This window comes from Sapajus apella, unplaced genomic scaffold (assembly GCF_009761245.1).
Source record: "Sapajus apella isolate SASKATOON/1434 unplaced genomic scaffold, GSC_monkey_1.0 scaffold86, whole genome shotgun sequence".
Lineage (NCBI taxonomy): Eukaryota > Metazoa > Chordata > Mammalia > Primates > Cebidae > Sapajus > Sapajus apella.
In genome coordinates this window covers 3,167,033-3,190,704 of record NW_022437026.1, presented here as the reverse complement: position 1 = coordinate 3,190,704, position 23,672 = coordinate 3,167,033, and the positions used below count along the sequence as shown (strand labels likewise).

Sequence of the window (23,672 nt, the reverse complement as noted above, 5' to 3'; positions counted from 1 at the left end):
GCCCCGCCATGCCCCCATCCAGGCCCCGCCATGCCCCCATCCAGGCCTAGCTTTCCAACAGCAGCTTCAGCAAGGGAGAGGCCGCGGAGAGCAAGACGCGCCGTCCCCACCGCGGCGCCACTCCGTAAGCGGCACCCACGGGACCTGCCTGTCGGCCATCCTGGACCTGTGACTGAACCTCACCGAGTGAGGAGGACAACACGACAGTGACAAGACTGTTCCACGTCAACCTGAGCAAGACCTCAGCCAGCGGGAGCTGCGGCGCTACCTGGCGACCGGGGAGCCGCGCAGCGAGGGCAGCTCGGTCCTGGGCTTCCAGTTCGTGACAAATGCAGGTTCTAGCCAGATTTTCCTATAAGAAATCCAGTTGGATATGACTCTTCCTGACGCCAGGGACCTCACTTATTTTTATTTTTTATTTTATATATATATATATTTTATTGTACTTTAGGTTCTGCGGTATATGTGCAGATCATGCAGGATTGTTGCATAGGTACATACATGGCAATACTGTTTGCGGCCTCTATCTCCCCCCACCCCCGGCACCTATATCTGGCATTTCTCCCATGTTATCCGTCTCCACCCTCCCTACCCCCCACTATCCCTCTCCTATTCCCCCACTACAACAGACGCCAGTGTGTGATGCTCCCCTCCTTGTATCCATGTGTTCTCATTGTTCAACACCTGCCTGAGTGAGAACATGTGGTGTTTGATTTTCTGTTTTTGTGTCCGTTTGCTGAGAATGATGGTTTCCAGTTTCATCCATGTCCCTACAAAGGACACTAACTTATCGGTTTTTATGGCTGCATAATATTCCATGGTGTATATGTGCCACATTTGTCTTGTCCAGTCTGTGATCGATGGGCATTTGGGTTGATTCCAGGAATTTGCTATTGTAAACAGTGCCACAATGAACATATGTGTGCATGTGTCTTTATAATAGAACAATTGATAATCCTTAGGATATATACCCAGTAATGGGATTGCTGAGACCTACTTTTAAAGCTGCTGGGACCTACTTTTACTCCTTGCGAGCATTGCAGGCTGCCTTCAGCAGTTCCTACAAGTGCAAGGCCAGAGCGTGTGCACGGCAAGAAGGCGTTTTAAGTGAACATATTCAAAGTGTGGAGTCAGGCTTTTAAGGTGGAAGGCAACCAGTTAGGATCTGTGGAGGAGCATCTGCTGCATGAGAATAACATGCTGATCGCCATCACTGTCGGCGGCAACCTTTTGGGGCTGTTCCTCCTCGTCCTCATTGCCCACCTTACCAGCAGGAAGAGGAGCCACCCACAGGGTGGCAGGCGCAGAGCTGCAGGAGTCTCTGTTCATTTCCTGGGCTTAGGGTCCTGAGGCGGAGGCACACTTTCCGACAAACGTTTCTCAAATGTGCTTCATCAAATGTGATGTTCATCTTGCAGCATTCAGTATACACAGCACAGTAGCTATTGAAATGACGGTGTTAATTTTGCAACTGGGTTAAATATTTTGCTAACTGGTTAAACATTAATATTTACTAAAGTAGAACTCTAAGGGAGCATGGAAGTGCTTCCCTAAATTGGCACTGGCTCCACTGTCCTTAGACTTTAAATTTTCCAGTGTTTGGTTTCTTCATTCTTTTCTCCACTCAGATTTAAACCTTACAAAGGGAAAGTCTCTGCCCTTCGTGCTCAGGACGAATGAAGGCCGGCTCATCATTAGGCTGACATGCTTATGAAATTACAAACAGTAGATAGGGGAAACCTAAGACAGAAGAACTCCAGAGATAAACAGTCCTGACCGCCTTTTAAAGATGAATTGAAGCACTCCAAACATTTATCTTTGGACAGGATGGGCCTGGCCACACACAGCTGGCAGCCACGTTCCAGCGAAGGCACTTGGTGGGGTGTCCTCAGGCGTTTCTAATGCTCTACTGCTCAAGGGCTGGCACTTTTTAAAATATGAAAATGGGTGTTATTTTTATTTTTTTTGTAAAGTGATTTTCAGTCTTCTGTTGACATTCAGGGTGATCCTATTTCTGTGGTGTGTGCAACATACGCGTTGCTCTCTACTGATGTGTCTGCTGCAGCTTGGGAGGTTGTACACAGGACCAGCTCACGTAATGCATTCCCTGTAACAATGCTAACAAAAAGTCTCTTTCTTTAAAAATAAAAAAAAAAAAGGAAAGGAAATATTTTAGCGTTCCAATGACAATAGCATCAAATAACATAAAATACTTAGGAATAAATTTAACAAAGGTATACATGACGTCTCTGAAAGAGTATCAAAGAAAAAAATGAATATGGAAAGATATAACTATGTTTATAGGTTAAGATCAGTATTGTTAACACGTTCATTCTCCCCAAATTGATCTATAGATTCAACACAATCCGAATCAAAATTTGAACAGACTTCTAGAAACAGGCAAGCTGGTTTTAAAATTTATATGAAAATGCAGAGGACCTAGAATAGGCCAAATTATCTTGAAATAGAAAAATTTGGACAATTCACAGTATCTGATTTCAAAACTTGTTATAGGGTTACAGTAACCAAGCAGGGTCGTATTGACCAAAGAATAGACAAATGGGTCAGTGACCTGAATAGAGAACCCAGATATAACGCACACATATATTATCAATTGATTTTCCAACCAAGACACCTCTGCCAATCATTGGAGAAAGGCAATCTTTTCAACAGATGGTCCCAGAACAACCGAATAAATGTGTGGAGGAGGGAAACATTGAACCATCGCTCACACCACATACAAAACTAATTTGATGAATCGTAACCCTCAATGTAAAAGCTGAAACTGTAAAGCTTTTACAAGAAAAAATAAGGGAAAATCTTCTCAACCTGAGGATATGTGAAGATTTCCTAGACAAAAACAGAAAGCGCTAAACATAAAATTTGATAAACAAGACTGCTCACCAACAGGCACCAGTAAGAAAATGAAAAAGCAGACAGGTTTGTATCCAAACTACATAAAGAACTCCTACAAAGCAATAACAAAAACACTAAAACCCATTTTAAAAAGGCGCAGAGTACTGAGCGGACGCTTCATAAGGGAAGCTATGCAAAGATGTGCAACATTATTAGTCATCAGAGAAATGCAAATCAAAACTACGAGATTTAGCTAGGCATGGTGGCTCGTGCCTCTAATCCCAACAGTTTGGAAGGTCAAGGTGGGCAGATAGCTTGAGGCCAGGAGTTCGAGACCAGCCTGGCCAACATAAGGAAACCCTGTCTCTACTAAAAATACAAAAATTAGCTAGGCCGTGGTCCCAGCTACTCAGGGTCTAAGGCATGAGAATTGCTTGAACCCAGGAGGCAGAGCTGCAGTGAAACAAGCTTGCGCCACTGCACTCCAGCCTGAGTGACAGAGAGACTGTCAAAACACACACACAAAATAAAAAAACCCTGCAAGATTCCAGTTCACCTTCTCTATAATAGGTAAAATTTAAAAGACTAATAACACCAAATACTGTCAGTGATGTGGAGAAATTGGAACTCTCAGACATGGCTAATAGGGGTATAAAATGGCAAAACACCTTTGGGAAATTGGCAGTTTTCTTATAAAGGTAAATATACATTTACCATGTGATCCAGATTCCATTTCTAGGTTTTTACCAAGAGAAATGAAAACACATGTTCCGGAATATTTATGGTAGCTTTATTCATTATAGCCCCAAAGCAGGAACAACCGAAATATATCAAAATAGCCATCAGTCGGTGAGCAGAGCGGCATACCAGGCTGCGTGCACACGCTGGGGTGCTACTCAACAGCAGAAAGGAACAAAATGCTGAACACACAGCAACATAGATGGATGTTGAAAACATTATTTTGAGCAAAAGAAGGCAGGCACAATTTTTAGTCTGTGTCATACTATAAGAACAGGCGAAACCAGTCTATGGGGACAGAATCCAGAACAGAGTTTGCCTGTGAAGGAGTGGGATGGGACAGACCAGAAGCGGCAGGCAGAGAGATCAGAGAGGACGTTCTGTGTCTTGACTGGGTGGTAGTCACATGGCTAGATGCATGTATCAAAGCTGATTAGGTAATACAGGTAAGATCTGTGCATTCCGCCCTTTTCTTCAATTAAAAACTAAAATAAAAAGATTATCTCCACTTCTGCCACTTGAGCCAGCCCCTCCTTGGAGCACAGGGCACCTGACTCCCCCAAGACAGCTTCCAGGCCATCCCATGACCACTGCAATGGAGAGAAGCTATGGAGAGGATCTGACTGCACAGAGGAGCGGGAGGGCATCGCCAGGGGATGGGTCCCGCTTTGAGAACGCTGCATTCTGGTTTGGCATAAAGCCTGTTTCCTAGAGAAAGCAAGGCTTTTGTTGCCATTGTCTCTCCCTGTGTCTCTTCTGACAACTCTTTCAATTTCCAAAATCAAAGAAGGAAAGTCAGAAAGAAGTAAAGGCAATAAGAACAAGTCCTGGACCAACTGCAAAATGTGGCTTTCCCAATGACGTGACTTGTGTGATGGACAAGACAATCAACAGAACCTCAGCACTCCGAATGCACCCTCACTGCAGCCTCGTGCAAGAGAGGCCACGGGTCTCCTGCAAATGAGAACACGGAGGCTTAGAGAAGTGAAGTGACTTGCTCGAGAGCACACAAGTCAAAAGTGGCTGAGCTGGGTTTCACTCTTAGTTCATCTAAGCCCAGCCATGCCCTTAGCCACTTCTGTACTACCTGATGCCCTAGTTTATACAAAGGAAACCAAGGCTGAAAGACGGCAGCTCTGAAAGGAAAGGGAAGTTGTGAGAGGGTGCCAAGGCCCGGGCAGGGGTGGCAGTGAGGGAGAACAGTGTGCTCCTTCTCCCTGGGTGTCTTTGACGGCAGAGAGTTTAAGCAGATTGTGTATGTATACACGGGCTCCAGAAGTTCTTAGCACACACTCACAGCCCCATCCTCAACCCTGTAGGAACCCTAGAGCCAAGGTCTACACTGGCACTGCCCAGTATAGCCACTAGCCACATTTGCTAGCTGGGTTTAAATTTATGTTAACTAAAATCTGAAACTTCAGTTCCTTGGCCACACCCAAGTTCCATGCGCTCAATGCTGCACGCAGCTAGGGACTACTGTGATGAGCAGTGCAGGCTTAGACCTTGATCCTGAAATCCAGGCCACACCCCAAAGGGCTGCAGTTTGCTGGACCTCAAGCGGACCTGCCTCTGGGTGTCACCAGGATGAGGTGCGTAGTGGTGAGGGAGGAGGCAAGAAGTTGGGGGGGACACTGTGGAAGCGATGAAGACCCCAAGAGCCTTAGGGAGGAGGTGGGGGCTGGAGGCCACTCTTCTCTGCCATGAGCACTCTTTCCTTGTCTACTCTTTCAGAAGCGAGTTCTTTTCCTGACCAATGACTACTTCTTCACGGACATCAGCGACACCCCTTTCAGGTGAGGGACCCAGGCTTTATTTTCGGGGGGTGGGGATTGAACACAAATACCAACAACTCATATTTGGTTGGCAATTTTGTGGTAATAGCAAAAGGCCCAGATCAGCATTCAGGAAACTTGAGGTGTAGACCAGCTTTGCTGGTGTAGCCTAGAATGCGGGTTCTGGAGCCACACTGCCCGGATGTGAAGCCCAGCTCTACCACTTACAGGCTGTGTAACCTGGGACAAGTGTGTTGTCTGCGCCATGCTCCTCTGGGCCCCAGGCAAGGCCCTCCAAATGCTGTGGTTATTTCACTGTTCATCAGCATCCATCAGCCAAGCTGCCTTAACAGGCCATTTCCCCAGGGGCAGTTAGCCCTGTCTCTGAGAAGAGGCTCTGACGTCCAGCGCTCCCTGCTTTACTGATGCGTCACCTCTGCCTCCTACAACTCTGTTAACAGAATTTTGAGCTTCATTTAACTTCTCTGTGCCTTAGATCTCTGTCTGTAAAATGGGGTAACAGTAACAGCTGCTTCTTGGTGGTGTTGTGACGATGAAGTGACATCTTCCGCTTAAGACGCTAAAGCAGTGACAGGATCAAATTGGAAGATCTCAGGTTCCATGCAACTGTCGAAATGTTTGACTCTAGGTATTAGGCAGACTAGGAAACAAATGACCATTACCTCTGAATTATCTCATTTCTCCGTAAAGCCCTGGTTCCTGGCCCTGACTACTCATTAGAATACCTGAGGACTTACGTCAAGTAGCCACTGTCTAGGCTTCATCCAAAACCAATTTTTTTTTTTTTGAGACAGGGTCTCACCCTGTCTCCCAGGCTGGAGTGCAGTGGCACAAACACAACTTACTACAGCCTCCACTTCCCAGGCTTAAACGATCCTCCCACCTCAGCCTCCCAAGTAGCTGGAACTATAGGAGTGTGCCACCCCACTGATTTTTTTATTTGGAAAAATTTTTAGAGTTGGAGCCTCGCTGTGTTGCCCAGCTGGCCAGACCAATTTAATCAGAATTTCTGGGGGTGGAGCCCATGCACCCGCATCTTTTAAAACTCTCCAAGAAAGTCAGATATTCAGCCAAGGCTCAAAACCAATGTTCAGTCAAGGAGAGGAAGGCACGGCGGGACTCACCAGGTGGGAAAGGGAGCTCCTGTTTGTGGGACCCCCTGTGAAACAGAGACTGTTCTACATTTCAGGGGGTCCCTGTGAGGTTCAGGATGTGCCTTGATGAAAATGGTAGTTGAGAGTGCTCTTGGTCTACAGAAAGGCCAGGGTCCTGCTCAGGAAGGAAGGCTGTTGGGAAAATAGAGGCACTCCTCCATTCTGAAGGGGACAACTGTGAGGCCAGAGGCAAAGAACGGGGCGTAAGGAGTGCACCACTTGTCGTGGGTACAAAAAGCCTATACACCTAGTGTTGGTGAGGGCAAGGGCGAGGCCCAGGAAGTGGGCGGGTATCTGCTGGCGCTGAGTGAGTGCCTTCTCTTCTCTCCCCACAGTTTAGGGGTGGTGCTGTCCCGGGGCCACGGAGAATACATCCTTCTGGGGAACACGTCTGTGGAAGAAGGTGGGTTGGCACCAGGGGCTGAGGGACAGTTAAGTGAAAATGTGACAGCCTCCCTGCTCCCAGGTTCCAGAGCAGCCTGTCAGAACAACACTGGCAGGTGGAGAGGGGTGTGTGTGTCCCTGACACCCAGGGCGTGCCAGGATCTGTGGATCAGTCATCACACCCGCAGAGCCTGAGCCCTGCCAACCACACTGCCAGGGTCCGGGGGGCCTTGCTGGAGTGGGAAGACCATCAAGGCAGTATGCTTTTTAAACAAAGCTCAAAGCTGAAATTTCCCTGCCAGGTGACAGCAGAGGGGATGAGAAAGGAGGCCAGGAAGAGAAAGGAAGCTGATATTCATTTGCTAAGGCTCCCAGCACCAAGTTCCGCAAACATGGTATCTTAAAACAGCAGACATGCATTCTTTCACGGTTCTGGAGGCTGGAAGTCCCAAGTCAGGTGTTGGAAAGGCCGTGCTCCCCACAAAGCCTCTAGAGGAATCCTTGCTCACCTCTTCCAGGTCTAGAAGCCTCTGGTGCTCCTTGTCTTGCAGCTGTAACACTTCAGTCTCTGCTCCCTGGTCCCGTGGCCTTCTCCCCTCACCTGCTTCTCACTGCCCCTGTTATCTCTTCTTACAAGGACACCACTTATAAGGGATCAGGGCCTACCCTCGTGATCTCACCTTAATTTGATTACTTCTGCCAAGACCCTGTTTCCAAAGAAGGTCACATTCACAGGTCAGGACTTCAACATATCTTTTGGGGGACACAATTCAGCACATACCCAGAGCTTATGGGATGTGAACGAGCGTGAGATGGCAGAGAACAGTGGTGGAGGCCAGAAGAGAAGGGCTCCACACACCCCATCCCTCCTGCCTGTGACTTACCGTGGCCTAAGCACCTTAGGAAACCAAAACCTATCTCAGGGGTCACGAATATCTCAGGAAGCTCCTGGAAGAGGTGGTCACTTTCTGTTTAGCACCCACATCCTACCCTCTGCTATCTGCTGAGTGCATCTCATCACCCTGACTTTCTGCCACCGTCCTGGTCATTGTCACCTCTCTCCTGGACAACTATGGTGGCCTCCAACCAGTCTCCCTGACTCCTTTCTTCCCTGAGCTTCAGCCAGAGGGATCTTCCTAGAAATGCCAACTCTGCCCACATCACTGCTGATGGGCCTGCTCCTCCTGACTGCTTTCCTCTGCCCTGGAGTGCCCTCCTATCCCAGTGTACTTTGACCCACTCTCAGGCCCCAGCTTAGCTGTCACCTGTCTGGGAGCTGTCCCTGGTAGAGCCCCTCTCCCACACCTAGGCTGAGTCAGGCGCTAGCTATGTGCTCACCTGGAAGCTGTGTCTGCCCTTCCACAGCACAGATCCTAGTGCTGGGGTACTCTCCTCTGTCTCCTGTCATCCCCTAGGCCTCCACCATGCCTTCTTCCTTCTTCCTACACATTTCTTCCTCTGCCCAGATATTCCCAGGGCAAACTCCTCCAGGAGACAGAGGGTGCTGTCCTTTACCCACTCCTGGGAGTGAGACAGACCAGTAGTCAGGGCCTGGAATCCCGGAGTTGCCTGGGCTTCTGTGGTCAAGGGAGCTCCCCTTCCAGCTGCTTGTCCTGTGTCTACATCAGAGCCGTAGCCCTCATAAGGCTCCACAGATGCCCCACTGGCCTTTCCATCATCCCCTCCTTGGACTTACCCTCAGTGGAGCACCTGTCTGTTTCTCAGCTCTGAGTAGGTGCCACAGAGCATTAGCTCATCATTCATTCAGTCAACAGCATGTACTGAGCATGAGATCAGGCTGGCTCTGTGCTAGGTGAGAGCCCACAAAACACACAGAGCCCATCCTGGGGTTGAAGTCAATGAAGCCAAAATCACTGATTTCAAAGTATCAGCTTCTTTTGAGGGAGATGCTAGTAGGAACAGGATACAGTTTCTGCAGGGAGCTGCTGTCTAGCAGAAGCACAAGAATATTACATGCCTAGAATAACCCAGATCCAACCTGGACAGGGAGGAGGGGCATGAGGGCTGCAGGAGGAGAAGATGCTCCCACTGGCTGGGCACCTCATTGAAGGCATGGCATTTGCCCTGAACCTTGAAGAGGAGGTAAGATTTGAATATGAAGCAGTGAGAAGAAAGCATTTCAGGAGGCAGGACCTGTGTAGACTTAGCCATGTTCTGTTGGTTAATCTGCTCTGAGCTAAGAGCAAGAAAGAACAGACCCCAGTCCCTTCCTTCAGAAACTCACTGGGTGGCTGTTTCTACAATTGGGGCACACACCCTAATGGCAGTGGGGTGTGTCACCCAGCATGTGGACTCTGGTTACAGGACTGCATGACTTGCTTCACCCGGACCTGGCCCTGGCCAGTGACTGGTAAGTGAGGAGTAGAAAATGGGAGGGAGATAGGTGGAATGTTTTGACATAACACTGATTGTCCTGGGTTCCAGGATCTACTGCATCACGGATATTGACCCGGACCACCGGAAGCTCAGCCAACTAGAGGCCATGGTCCGCTTCCTCACAAGGGAGGATCCAGACCTGGAGTGTGAGTGCTGGCTGTCCAGTGAGGCAAGCTTTTCCTCTGGGGTCCTGCAGCTCAGGATTTTGCCAGGAGAGATGGGAGGGCAGGGGGAGGCTGCTGCATAGCCCTATCCCAGGAGCACATGGATGACTTAGATAAAACAGAGAGAATCCCCTCCCAAAAAAAAGGCATAGCTAGCCCTACCACAGGGCTGAGCTGATATTTAAGCACGTTTAGAACTGTGGTGACATGTATTCCTCCCCAGGTCAGGGACTGGGATCTTTTTCGCCTCTATCCACCAAGCTCTGTTAAGGGTCAGAAGAGAGTACCATTAAGAGTCTGTCAGCTTTCTCCCTACCACTGTCCAGACTTGGACCTCTGGGCAAAGGGCTGCCACTATCCACCAGAAGTCTTCATCTCCACAAGGGGAGCATTTGGCCAGATGACTCGAAGCCTGTGGTCCGTGTTTCTAAGCTGGTTCCTCAGGCTAACCTTGCTCACCTCTTCCACGTATAGTAGCCCCAGATGCTCCTTGTCTTGCAGTTTTGACACTTTAGCTTCTGCCCCATGGTCCCATGGCCTTCTCACCTGCACTAATGTGAGTGGTGAGCTCATTAGGCCACATCCTCAGCTTGGTCGTCTTCCTTCCTCTTTGGAAGAGGGAGCAGGTCATCCTGTCACATAATTGTCACCACCATAGGAAGACTGCTTCCCATGCTAGCCCAACAGGGCACTTATTTACTTATTCATTCATTTCATCCACAAATCTGTACTGAGCTTGTACCCTGTGTCAGGCCCTGGGATAGGCATTGGAGCTACAGAGATAACCCAGACTAGGCCCTTGCTCTCATGGAGCTTACAGTCTAGTGGAGAAGCCAGATGATAAGCAAAGAAGCCTACATATATACATATAGGTTGTTATAAATTGTGATAAGTGCCATGAACAGGATGCTATAGGGGAGAGAAATGGGTCTGCTTTAAAGGAGATCCTGCTAAGTCACTTGGCCTCTTTTGGAGGATCTCCTTTGGGAGTGACAAAAATATTTTGGAACTGAATAGAGGTAGTAGTTACACAACATTGTGAATGTACTAAATGCCACTGATTGGATCGCATATTTTAAATTGGTCAGTTTCATTTTATGTGACTTTTACCCCAAGAAAGATAAATTTTTTAAAGAGAGAGGAACAACTGGGAAAAGAACATCCAGACCAAGGGAACAGCCTGTGTGGAGGCTCTGAGGCAACAAGGAGCTTGGCAAGGTCAAATTCACTGGCCAGATGCAGTTACTCATGCCTGTAATCCCAGCACTTTGGGAGGCCAAAATGAGCAGATCACTTGAGTTCAGGAGTTCTGGATCAGCCTGGCCAACACAGTGAAACCCCATCTCTACAAAAATGCAAAAAATTAGCCAGGCATGGTGGTGTGCACCTGTGGTCCCAGCTACTTGGGAGGCTGAGGCAGGAGAATTCCTTGAACCTAGGAGGCGGAGGTTGCAGTGAACTGAGATCATCCCACTGTACTCCATCCTGGGTGACAGAATGAGACTCCATCTCAAAAAAAAAAAAAAAAATTCACGTAACTAACCAAAGGCTAAGGTATACAGATGATTAAGGAGCAGAGGGGGAGGGGTTGAGATGAGGGAGACTGGGAAGATCCAACCTGAGGTCACTGAGGGTCTCTGAAGCTCGTCGGATGTTACAATTGGAAAGAGCCTCAAATATCAAGCTGTTGTACTCACATGTTTTTTGGAGTTAAGAAAGTGAAGACAGACAGAGGTGACGTGGCTCCCTCAAGCTCACAGAGACAGTTTTACATGTCCCGCAGACACATTCACGAAGCACATCTTCTTCCCTGAACTTAACGTTGGTGAGTTGTGTTCATAGCATGCAGGAAGCATGTGGCCTGGTACCCTGATGTTTTGCACCCAGGTGACGAGGAGCTGGTCCGGGAGGTGCTGTTTGATGCGGTGGTGACAGCTCCCATGGAAGCCTACTGGACAGCGCTGGCCCTCAACATCTCCGAGTAGGTCCAGGTTTCCTGGTTCCCAGGCCCCATCCAGCCCCCAGAATTCCCTTGTCTGAGTCAGGGCCCCTCTCACCACCTGGCTGGTGGCTCAGGAGAGCACCACGTCCTGTGGCCTAAGATCAAGTGCAGGTCCCCTGGGCACAGGACTAAATCCCCACCCAAGTATAGTCCCACTCCAACAGCGACTTTCTGTGGGTTGACCTCCAGCCATGAGAACCCATTGACCAAAGTGCCCTGGTGAGAGCAGCTCAAATAGGTTTCCAGCAGGTAAGGTCACGGCACCAATGAACTTGACCTCGATTTTCCCAGCCCATGAGAAAGCCTCGCTCCCTTTGCTGGCCTTTTCCTGGTACTATTATGTTTAGTGGCCCGATGGAAAGAAGGTGAGTGGCGTGTAAGTGTAGGACGTGTGTGTGCACATGAGTGTTGGGGGCAGGGTAAGGTATGAATGAGGTTAAGGTCGCCGTGGGCCATACCTTGCTCCTGAATGGGAAGATTCAACATTGTGAAGATGTCCAACCTCCCCAGACAGTCAATAAATTTAAGCACGTAATTAGATATTAGACAATAAAAATTGAAAGTTTTTTAGTGTTATAAAAAAACACCTACAGAATTTTATAGGCACAGTCTCCTATTGAAAAAGCAAGATGTGGAATGCTACCATTCTAAGTAGTAGAGTGTGCTACCCTTTCTGTAAAAAGGGAAGTGCCATAGCATTTGTGTGGATTGCATACATAACATCTATGATCTGTATACTGTCTACACAAGGCTACTCAGGAAACAGTCGTCATTGGCTGTTTCTCGTTAGAAAATGGGTAACTGAAACAGTGACGGAAGCGACACTTTTCACCCTAACATTTTGGTGTAATTTTGAACCATAGGAATATATGACCTATACAAAATTAAAGAAAGAAAAAGAATCAAGTGGACCAGGGACTGTTCCGAGTGCTCAGTGCATATAACCCATGGATCCTCACCACACTCCTCTCACACAGGAGCCCTCCTTACTGCCATTGTACAGATGAGGAAACCAAATCATAGTGAGATCAAGCAACTTGCCTGAGGTCACATGCCTTGAAAGTGGCAGAGCTGGAATCAACAGCAGGCAGCCTCGATCCCTTGCCTAGACTCGTAAACCCGTCATTGTTGTGCCTTCTACAGAGGGCTGAAGCACTAGGTTTGGAGAGGGGCACCATCTTCATCTTTCTAAGCTCAGAGATTAGTCACAGATGATTTTCAATGTGGAGAAATATTGAGAAGGAAATTTTTTTAACCAGAGCATGCATCAGAAAAGACTTCCTAGGAAGTTAATATAAAATAGCATACAGTTAAGGAAAAAAGATACATAACCATCTCCATAGATGTAAAAAGGCATTAAACAAATATTAATATTCATTCATTTTTTAGAAATGTTATAGAGGGGGTCTTGCTATGTTGCTCAGGTTGGTCTTGAACTCCTGGCCTCAAGCAGCCCTCCCACCTCAGCCTCCCAAAGTGCTGGGATTACAGGAATGAGCCACCAAAACCCAGCCATACCATTCTTGTTTGTTAAAGCCATTCAGTAAAATTAAAATTAACCCTAAGCATGAAAGTCAACATCTTATTGGGACTAGAGGCTCTCTCACTAAAGAACAAGACAAGCATGCCTACCTCCCCACTGCTATTTCATAAGGTCAGAAGGAATTAGACAAGAGAAAGCATGCAGAGGCAATCAGAATTGGAAAGAAAGAATTAAAATTATCTGTTTAAGGATGACATAATTATATATCTGGAAACCCCCCAGAAGAATTAATAAGAAAATTACTATACCCAATGAGAGAATTTAGTAAAGTCGCACGTTATAACATAAACATTCAAAAATTAATAGCCTTTACACACAAAAAGAAGATATGAGAAAGCTTATTTTAAAAGGCAAGAAATAATACATGGTAAAATTGTAAGACTACAAGAACCTATGACACAAACTATAAGAACTGTTCAAAAATCTGTATAAAGAAAATTATGAAACACTCCTGAAAACACAAAAGTAGACTGGAACACATGGAGAGACAGTGTTTTTGGATAGGAGATTTCAACATCATGAAGATATTAATCCTCCCTAGGTTAATGTATAAGTTGAATGCAACCACAATGAAAACACCATCAGTTTTTTTTCTGCATCTAGATGAACTGATTATCAAGCTTATTTGGAAGTACAAGCAAGAATAACCAGGAAATCTCTTAAAAAAAAAAAAACAGCAATGAAGGAAGGAGATTGGGCCTACCAAGTTATTAAAACACATAGCAAAGCCTCTGAGATTTATAAAGTGTGGTATTGGCACATGCAAAGGCAGGCAGAACAGGGGAACAGAAAAGGAAATCCGGAAACTCATCTAAATGCATGTGAAAATTTAGTCTATGACAGAGGCATCCTGTCAAATCAATGAAGGAAAGATGGATTTTTAAATAACTGGTTTAAGAGCCATATGGAGAATGATAAAATTGTGTTCTTTTCTCACACCATACACCTGGATGAAGTCCAAATGACTCAGAGATTCGAATGTAAAAAACGAAACCATATAAATACTAAAGAAAACATGAGCCAATTGCTCTAAAATCTAGGAGTGGGGAAACCTTTCCCAACAATGACTCAAAATTCAGAAGCAATAAAAGAATGATGGATAAATTTAACAACATTAAAAATGTTTCTGTGGTCGGGTGTAGGGGTTTGTGCCTGTAGTCCCAGTTACTCAGGAGGCTGAGGTGGAAGGATCACTTGAGCCCAAAAGTTCATGAACAGCCTGGCAAAAATGGCAAGACCCCATCTCTAAAATAATAATAATAGCTTAGCCAGGTGTGGTGGTGCACACCCATAGTCCCATCTACTCAGGAAGCTGAGGTGAGAGGATCGCTTGAGCCCAGGAGGTGGGGGCTGCAATGAGGCATCGTCACATCACCACACTCCTGCCTGGGCAACACAGCAAGACCTCATCTTAAAAAAAAAAAAAAAAAAAAAAAGGAGAGAAAAATATGTTTCTATGGCAGATATAAAAACACGAGCAAGGTTAAAGGAGAAATTACAAACTGGAAAGGAGTTTGCAACTTATAAAACAGATAAAGGATTACTTCATTATATATTCACGATAAAGGACTTCAAAAACTGAGACATAAAAGACCAACCACCTTAGAGGGAACGTAGCCAAGAAATACGAACAGTTCAGAGGAAAAATGCAAAGAGTCCTTGGAAGAAAAATTCAAATAGTCCCTAAATATATTTTAAAATGCTCAACTTAACATTTAGTCTTAAATGCAATGAAAACTATGCCCAGATTAGACTCCTTACCTCTCAGATTGAGAGCCACCTGAACTTGTCAGCGTGCACTGTTGACAGAACTGCAGAAAGTCAGGCACTTATAGATTGTGGGTGGGATACAAAATGTGTCAAACCCTGTCAAGGGGAATTTGATGACATCCAGCAAAATTTCATGGTGCATTTACATTTTGACCCAGCAACCTCGCTTCTAGGAACCTTATCCCAAAGATGCCCTGGCAAAAATATGAAAAGATGTACCTATGAGCTGCTCATTACAGCACCTTTAATAGCAGTAATACATTGGAAACAATGCAAACATTCATCAGTAGGAGCCTAGTTAAATAAATTGTGGTAGAGCCGCATCATAGAATTCTATGCAGCTGTGAAAAATTAGAATATCTCTATATACTGCCACTTTGAAATAATCTTCAGCAATGAAGAAAAGTTTATCTAGAAAGAGGAAATACAAATATATTTTCATAATTACTTTCACAAATGTACATATAAATATTCATGTATACATGTATTTACACATACATACAACTTTTTAGTGGAACAAGGAACCAAAAATCAGGTTTCCTACAGGAAGAGTGAAGGAACAAGGATATGGGTACAGACTCCCCTGAGTATGCCTTATTTTCCATATTGACTTTAGAACCATGTAAATGCTTTATCTAATCATAAAACAAAATTAATTTTTAAAAAGTAACCCCTAGTAATTGAAAGCAAATGAAACAAATAAACCTAGCCATATATCAAGTTCATGAAATAATCAAACATAGGGGAATTCTTCCAAGGGGCTTTAGAATTGTAAACACTAAATAAATAAAATCTTATGCAGTGCTTAGTAATCACATTGCTAGAAATAATATTGGCATTGTTATTCTGAATAGAGAGAGCAAATACTGTTATATTAATGTCATTCAAAATCGAGATCTGTAGTAAAAAAGAAAAGGGATATGTACATTTCAAAAATCAAAGGAGTTACGTTTAGATGTAATGCTAAATTTGAATTAGAAATATCAATTTAAACTCATGTAATTTCCCTTAAAGAAATTGAAAGGATTTCCTACCTCTCACTCCACTGAAAGGACCCACCTCAGTGAGTACTCTGGCCCTAGACTTTGGCCTTTCAATGTTAGTCTTTATTAAAACGAGCCCATGCTCCTTGGAGAAATGTTTTTGATTCCAGGAGAGGGACAGGAAATGTACACAATGAACCTGGAACATCTTGTCATACAAGGAAGCAAGAAGTCACCAAAGACAAGTGCTATTGTGCCCAAGGTGGGCACCCCAGAGCCAAAGGTGGATGATCAGAGCAGCAAAAGTAATTATAATCACAGCGGGAGCTGGGCGTGGAGGCACGGCTGTAATCCCAGCTTCATGGGAGGCTGGGGCAAGAGGCTCTTTTGAGCCCAGGAGTTCAAGGCCAGCCTGGGCAACATAGTGAGACCCTGTCTTTAATTTTAAAATAATAATAATAAATAACTGCAATGGGTTAAAAATAATGAAATATGTTAAAATCCTTGTGTTCATAATGATACTGGGGAAAAATCCTCACTGGCCATCTTTGGAAGATTGGTAGGAAAACAACTTATTATTCTAAAATCCGATACAGAAACGAAAAGAATAAATTATTTATTCTGCCTCTTCTATAAAAATTGTACTTCAGGATAACTAAATATTGATGAGAAGTTTTTCTTTATACAACTATTTCAGGTAAAAATAAAATAAAGGAGAAACAAAAGAATGCATGTATTTTTCATGCCCTAATCAATCAGAGAGTGTGGGCCTCTTGTAAAGAACAGCCTTGTAAAGGCACAAACCAGAACCCGGTGGGGCCCTGAGGTCTCACGGCCAGTCGACAGGAAATGCAGGGGACAAAAGAGCAGGCTGAAGAACACCCCAGGGTGGACCCGCCAAGGCCAGAACAGGAGAATCCTTTGTCGTTCTGCTTGTTCCACAAATCAATTGCAAGGAAAAGAGAAGGGGAGAGGGAGAGCAGAGAAAGGGAATCAGGCCAAAAAAGGCCAAAGATGACTGCTAATGGTTGTGGGGTTTCTTTCTGGGGTGATGCAAATGTTCTAAAATTCACAGTGCTGTTGGCCACACAACTTTGTGAATACACTAACAACTACTGAATCGCACACTTTCAGGTGGGTGAATTGGATGGTATTGAATGATATCTCAATACAGACAGAGAGAGACAGACAGACAAATAAGGGATATCAGTTGCAATGCATGAACTTTAGACAGATTCTGATTCAGTCAAACAAAAAAATTCATTAAAAAAATTCATAAGGCTACTGGATTATCTGATGATATTAAAGAATCGTTGGTTTTTTAAGGTGTAATAATGGCATCGGAGTTATTTTATTATATTTTAATTGTATAAATTAAAATATTTACCCATGAAATATCTGGGATTTGCTTCAAAATGATCTAGTTGAGGGGTTGGAGGAGGCAGTAGCAGCTGAATTGAAACGAGCCCCGGCTGGTGATTGTTGAAGTTGAGTTATGGGTGGTGAGACCCATTAGCTCATTCTCTCTGCTTTTGAACAGAGAATTGGATCACGAAGCTTGAAGGATACCCAGGCACTTAGGCCCTGTCCCCAGAGTCTGACTCAAAGGTCTGCTGCAGGGCTCTGTGGGGCTCGAGTCCCTAAGACCCCTGTGTGCACGCTGTACAAGCCCCCGGGCTACAGCGCTGGAGTGGGTGGGGGAGACCCTTTCCCTCAGTGATTTTCCAGACTTTATTCCAGTCCTGGGTACCACCCACAGACGCTACGGGGTCTATCCCTGAGGGATGCCCCTGCAGTCCAGCCAGTCTGAGCCTGGCAGTGCTTTGGGGTTGCTACTTGTGTGTTCACTATAGCACCCCTGCTTGGGCATGGGGAGGAGCCAGGTTATAGCCTCAAATCGACTGCGCCAAAGACAAGAATATCATCTAGGTTAAAAGGGATGACTTCCCACCCTGGTCAAAGTATTGTGGCTTTGTGACTGGGAGGAAGGGAATGTGACGCAAGTAGCTCAGGGATCTGTCTTCCTTTCAAGTCTCGTCGGCGAGGTTATGAGGTCCGCCAGGACTCCTCCTGGGTGGGTGCAGACAGCGGCTGCTCCCCGCCCCTTCGCATTTTGGTAATAACGGAAGGATGCTAGGCATGAGAAGTTCCTGTTCCTTAGGTCCCAGGACAGAATCTCCTTTCCAAGTTCCGTCTTCCAGATCCAACTCCCCAGAATCTGGGAGAACAAATTAGGAGATAGATCTGCCTGGACGGAGAGGCAGAGGCCCAGGGCTCGACTTCACAGGGAGGTGCTGCCCGGAAGCTGGGCCTGAGACATGACGCACACTGTGGATGCCAGCACAGTGCATGTCCCAGCCCCTTCCCAGGAACCCAGCCTTCCTGGAAAGTCTCCCCTGAGCCAGGCTCGGCAGGACCAAAGAGAGGCCCCAAAACCCCTGCACGTCTCCCCCGAGCTCCCGCCACGGCCACGTGGTGACCACTTCCACTCTGTCTGCCACACAGAGAGTCCGAGCAGGTGGTGGACATGGCCTTCCTGGGCACCCGGGCTGGTCTCCTGAGAAGCAGCTTGTTCGTGGGCTCCGAGAAGGTCTCCGACAGGTGGGTTGGGCCAGTCATCCCGGGAGGGCAATCCCTGCAGGGCGGAGAAGGGCAGAGTCCCCGGTGTGTTCCTGGGCCACCCCCTGGGTGGACTGGCATGGGGTCTCCAGCATGCTGGACCGCTGGGAGCTCAGTGCGACAGAAGGGTCGGGATTGACAGACTGGGACGGTAGTAAAAGTAGCCCTTCCAGAAGGCGCACACACATCCTGGAGGCAGTGTCCCTAGGAGAGGATGGAGGCCGGACATCAGGGAGGAAGACTTTGAAGTTGAGGGCTGGTTGGAGAATCCACCTAGAGGAATCTCTAGGGTGAAAGCCGAAATTGCCTTCCTCTCCAGGCTAGTCTCTGTGTGAGGGGTTGAATCTTCTGTGTCTTTTTTCCCCACTCCTAAGGGGAGAGGGGCCGCTGCTGGGGCCCTCTGGTGGGTGGAGTGCTCACCCTGCAGTGCCTTCATGAGCCACCTACTCCCACCTTGACGAGGGAGATTTGTGGTTTCTTACTCTGCCTGCTAGGAGTCCAGGCCCAACTCCCCGCAGGCCATGGAAGGCTTACGCCTCCACTCCAGGGATGCTCAACTGGGGCTGATTTTGTGACATTCAGCAATGTCTGGAGACACTTTTGGTTGTCACACTGTGGGAGGCAGAGAGCTTCCTTCTGGCATCTAGTGGGTGGAGGCCACGGGAGCTGCTAAACATCCTACCATGTGCAGGGCAGCCCCCACAGCAATTGCCTGGCACAAGATGTCACTGGTGCCAAGGCTGAGAAGCCCTGCTCAAAGCAAAGGCCGGGTTCTGGGGAATCAGGGGCTGGCCCACCCGGTGCCCAAAGGAGGGGTTGGGGGGCGAGCAGTGCCATCTGCTGCTCCGCAACCCAGGAGACTCCAACAGGTGAGGACCTGCAGGCACCTGGAGAGCAGCCCAGGGCCCCTGAGCCGACCTGACCCCCTCTCCTGGCCTCTCACCCACCGGCTGCTCCTCTCGATAAACGCAAGCATGCCCAGCCACGGAGCGCCATCTTTGAGCTTCTTCCAGGACTCTGTGACAAATCCATACTTGCTAAGCAAAGCTGAGGCTTTCTAGGAAAACAAATGAAGTTGCTCTTTCCTTTCCCTCCCTCCTCTCTCCCCTCCTCCCCCTCCCTCATCCCCGTGGAGGTGGAGAGGAAAGAGCACCACTGCCTCCCTGACCCTTCCCTCGCCCTCTCTCAGAGCCTTCCAGAATGGAAGCAGGAGATTCGAGGCAGGCAGGCCTTCCCGGTGCCTTTGCTTCCTGCAAGCACTCCCGGGGGCTCCCTTCACCAAGACCTTGAGGTGAATGGCAGCCCAGGAACGGTGTCACAAGGCAGGTTGCTTCAGGAACATGTGAGCCTGTCACTGTCAAAAGCAAATCTCAGTTATCCACCTTGTGGGTTATCCACAGCACTGTGTCTGCTCCCCACCCCCTCCGGCTTCTCCCTGCCTCCCACTCTGCTTCTGGCCAAACACTCCCTTCTGTGGGCTGCGGTGTGTTCAGGGAATGCAAAACCATAATTAGCAAGGTAAAGCTGCTTGCAAAAAGGAAACTCATAATGCATGCGAAAACCTAGAGGCAATCCTCTTGAAGGAACCGTTTGGGGGGATTGATGCCCTCCTGTGAGTGCAGTGACAGAGCTGACTCTACAGCCTCCTCCCTCAGACGTGCCAAGGAGCCAGACAAGAAGAAATTAGGCTCCATCCAAAAGAAAGAAGCCCTGCAGGCGAAAGAGTTTACATAAAAATGGAACGTATTCCCTCACTACACAGACCCTATACCTCTTCTAGCTGCTAGTCAGATGCAACCTTGCTTTGTCTCTGGAAAAGGTGATGCTTGCTGGGTAACGTTGTCTGGGGCAGTACTGATTTAGGGGCTAATATTTTGTATCTCTCTGCAACTCTGCTGAAGCAGAGGGGACTCATTCTCTTGGCCCAGCCAAGATGACCTCGTATGAGAAAAAGGAAGAGGGATGACTGTTGACAGCTTTGGGGAGAGGTCCACATCTTCCTCCCTGCAGGAAGTTCCTGACGCCTGAAGACGAGGCTAGCGTGTTCACCCTGGACCGCTTCCCGCTGTGGTACCGCCAGGCCTCGGAGCACCCTGCTGGCAGCTTCGTCTTCAACCTCCGCTGGGCGGAAGGACCAGGTAACCCACAGCTCTGTGCTCCTGAGGCTGGGCGAGTCTCCGGCCAGCCTCGTCTCTCCTGCTGCGCTCTTAGTGGGAAATGGGCATCAGATACAGAATAGAATGTCCAGACCACCAGCGTCCCCCTCTGGCCTTCCCTCCTGCCATGCATTAGTGACTTCAGAAAGCTCATTGGCACCTTCCCACACCACAGGTCTCACGCTGAAGGTAGGGCTGATCATTTGATTTCCTAGCCAGCCATCAAAGTTGGCGTTTAAAACTCCAGCATGGGATTCTACCCCAGATTCCAAATACGAGATCAGAAGAGTTGATCTCTAAGATTCTTCTATGTCTGTGAAAGTTTTATAAACCATCCAGATGAGTGGTTTCATTAGGGGCTGCAGTACTCACCAAGTCAGTAGGAAAGAAAGCAACCAGTCCCCAGTGACCCAGGACCACCCAGGAGCAGCCTCAGGGAGTGCCCAGCATGCTCTAGAAGCCCCTCTCAGCTCAAGAGAGAGGCTGCACTGGGCGGGTGGTGGGGAGGGTGGGACGTGAGGCAGCCGCAAAACCCTTGCAAGGTCAGGGACCAGGAAGACTCTCAGAGTTGATGGGCACCCAACTGCCAGCCAGCCCCAGCTCCCACTCTGGAAAGTGACTCTGATAGAGTGCCAGAAAGACCACTAGGTATGTAGGCCTGTAGAGACTTCAAGGTCTGCATAGCCTGGCGCTCCTGATTCACGCTCGCAAAGACTGTGGCCCAGGGAGCTTCAGGGCTTGTCCAGGATCCCAGAGTGCGTGGCACAGCCAGCCCTCCACCAGGTGAGCTCTGGGGTGGCCGATCCCATCCCAGCATGTGGATCCTGGGATCTGGAGAGTGTGCACAGGCATGTGGAGTGAGCCCCAGGAGGGGATGCAGGAGGGTAGAGACTTCCGAAAGGGAAGCCGGGGCTGGGGTCATTCAGAACTTCCCCTTTAGGATGCCCTTCTGCCAAAGGCCTCCCAACACCACAAAACCATCCTCAAGCCCCATGATGGTGAAACCCCTGGAGCTGATGGCTGGGAAGGCCCAGGATCGCAGGGGATCCTCCTGGGACAAGGACCGGGAAGGCAAACAGCAGGGAGGAGCTCCATCCCTGCACCCTCTGGAATTCCACCTTCCTCACCTGGTGCTATGCTCCCCTTCCAGCCCGCGCCTGTTCCCTCCACACACGTGCCAATAACTACTATCCTTCACAAAATGATTTTATTTAATCTACACAACCCCGAGATAAGTGCTGTCATTATCTCTCAACTTACACAAGGAGAACATGAGGCTCAGCGAGGTTCTGTGACTTGCCCAGGGTCACACAGCAAGGAAGCCACAGAGCTAAGCTCTGCCCCACTGAAAGCCCAGACCCCATTACCACACTGAATATAAGGAAAGAAGAAGTGGGAGTTTTTATTGCCAGTGCAAGCCCAGCAGGAAGGTTCTGGAATCAAAGGGGGTGCCCCTCCCCACACCACCCACCCCAAGGCTGAAAGAGGCAGCTCCTCCTCCACGGCCCCACCCTCGATAGCAGCACAGTGGGCTCCCCAGGTAGGGCACCCACAGGCCCCTGGAGAGGTTCTGTAGTGAGACCCCTGGCCCCTGCCCCAGGCCCTGGTGACAGATTCCCTCCTGCCCGCACTGTCACCAGGACTGAGCCTGCTGGCTGCTGGGGGAGCTTTATGTGGCCATGAAGTGGGAGGGTGGGTGGGAGGAAAGCTGAGCCACAGGAGAAGAGAGGGAAGCTGGAGCCCAAAAAGGGGGCCTGACGAGGAGGGAGGTGGGGCTCGCTCCCTCTCCACAGCCCCGCTCACTTGCTTAGCTCACGCACACGCTTAGACACGTGGCCACCTCTGCACACTCCCTTCCACCCCAAAAGAAGGAAAACAACCGCAGTTCAATGGGAGAAAAGAGGAGGAGCCGCCCCCAGGGAGAGGGGAAGCTCCACTGTCTCTCTAGGCTGACACGGTTGCCCTTTGCTGGGGCCTAGTGGGCTAAGTCTGCCCACCTGGAGCTGCACCAGTGCCTAGAAACCTGTCGGCACGCAGCAGAGCCTTGCCAAAATGCCCAGGCGCTGGGTGGGGCCTGTCATCCCCCCACAGCCCACCTCTCCCTGGGCCCCACCCCCTCCTGCACTGGGTGCACTGATCATTCCCAGCAGGTGCTGGGCCGGGTAGCCACGGTGAGCCAGGCACTAAAATCCCTGACGCCCCCAGAGACTGCACTGTGAGGGTCTTCACATCCTCACGTAGCGTTTCCTACAAGCCTCTGCTGGCTGGGGTACAAATGCAACAGGTCTGTCCCAGACAATGGGCTGTGGGACCCAGGAACAGTTAGAACCGCCCCATCACTACCTTCAAGGTGTCTCCAGACGCAAGGTGGGGAACCATGGTCCCTTCGTCATCATGGCAAATTTCTAGAATCGACCACCTCCATATTGGAAGTTCCTGCAATCAGACTATCGTTTTACATGTCTTGAGATCTTTGATGACAGCAGGTGTGGTGGGTAATCCTGATGGCAGATGTGAAAAGCTGGTGGTTAAGTCCCAGGGTAATTGACACTGTTGTAATAATGGCCACGCTAGAGTCCTGTGACCTGTTCGCTTCGTGCAACATTTGAAATCGAGACATTCTAACAAAATATGTTCGCACATCAGAAAATGTTTGCCCCTTGCTTGGAAGTTTAGTAATAGCATTTGACCTGCAGACAAGAGTGCTTTGAAATTCCAGTCCGAGGCCAGGGACTGATGAGAATTAAGAAGCCTGGGGTCCTGTAGTAACCAGCCCCAATCAGAGCCAGAAAGCTCTGTTTCAATGTGGAGCCGAAACTGCCCTCTAAACTCTGCACCTATGGTGGCCTGATTCTTCCAGAAGAGGTGGAGAGAGCAATGGAAGGCAAGCCCTGTGGCTTTCAGGAGCCTCGGGGCTTGCCTTGAGTTGCTGCAGAGAGTCTCAGAAGTGCAGCAAGAGCTGTGAAGCAAGCCAGAGCGACCTTGAGGGCCACTGTGTGGTGGAGGGTCTGTCACTGCACCGCCCAGGACCGCACTGCCCAGGCCGGACAGCGGCTCAGCTGTGGCGTCTGGCTTCCTGAGCGGGACTGACTGTCAGCATCCTCTCTGACTCA

The 23,672-nt window shown here is 48.4% G+C and overlaps 1 protein-coding gene across 5 annotated transcripts in view; it reads left to right on the top strand.

The window, feature by feature from the left end:
- The window catches only part of CACNA2D4 (calcium voltage-gated channel auxiliary subunit alpha2delta 4), a 130,121-nt gene that overhangs the window by 57,799 nt on the left and 48,650 nt on the right, over nt 1–23,672 (top strand). For 4 of the 5 annotated variants that reach the window (XM_032254459.1, XM_032254458.1, XM_032254457.1 and 1 more), the window contains exons 19-26: nt 5,326–5,387; nt 6,344–6,514; nt 6,877–6,944; nt 9,251–9,296; nt 9,371–9,468; nt 11,374–11,467; nt 18,290–18,385; nt 20,414–20,541. In XM_032254459.1, coding sequence (XP_032110350.1) covers nt 5,326–5,387; nt 6,344–6,514; nt 6,877–6,944; nt 9,251–9,296; nt 9,371–9,468; nt 11,374–11,467; nt 18,290–18,385; nt 20,414–20,541 — 763 coding nt within the window. The remainder of the gene's footprint in view (nt 1–5,325; nt 5,388–6,343; nt 6,515–6,876; nt 6,945–9,250; nt 9,297–9,370; nt 9,469–11,373; nt 11,468–18,289; nt 18,386–20,413; nt 20,542–23,672) is intronic. The other variant, XM_032254460.1, reaches the window with a different exon arrangement.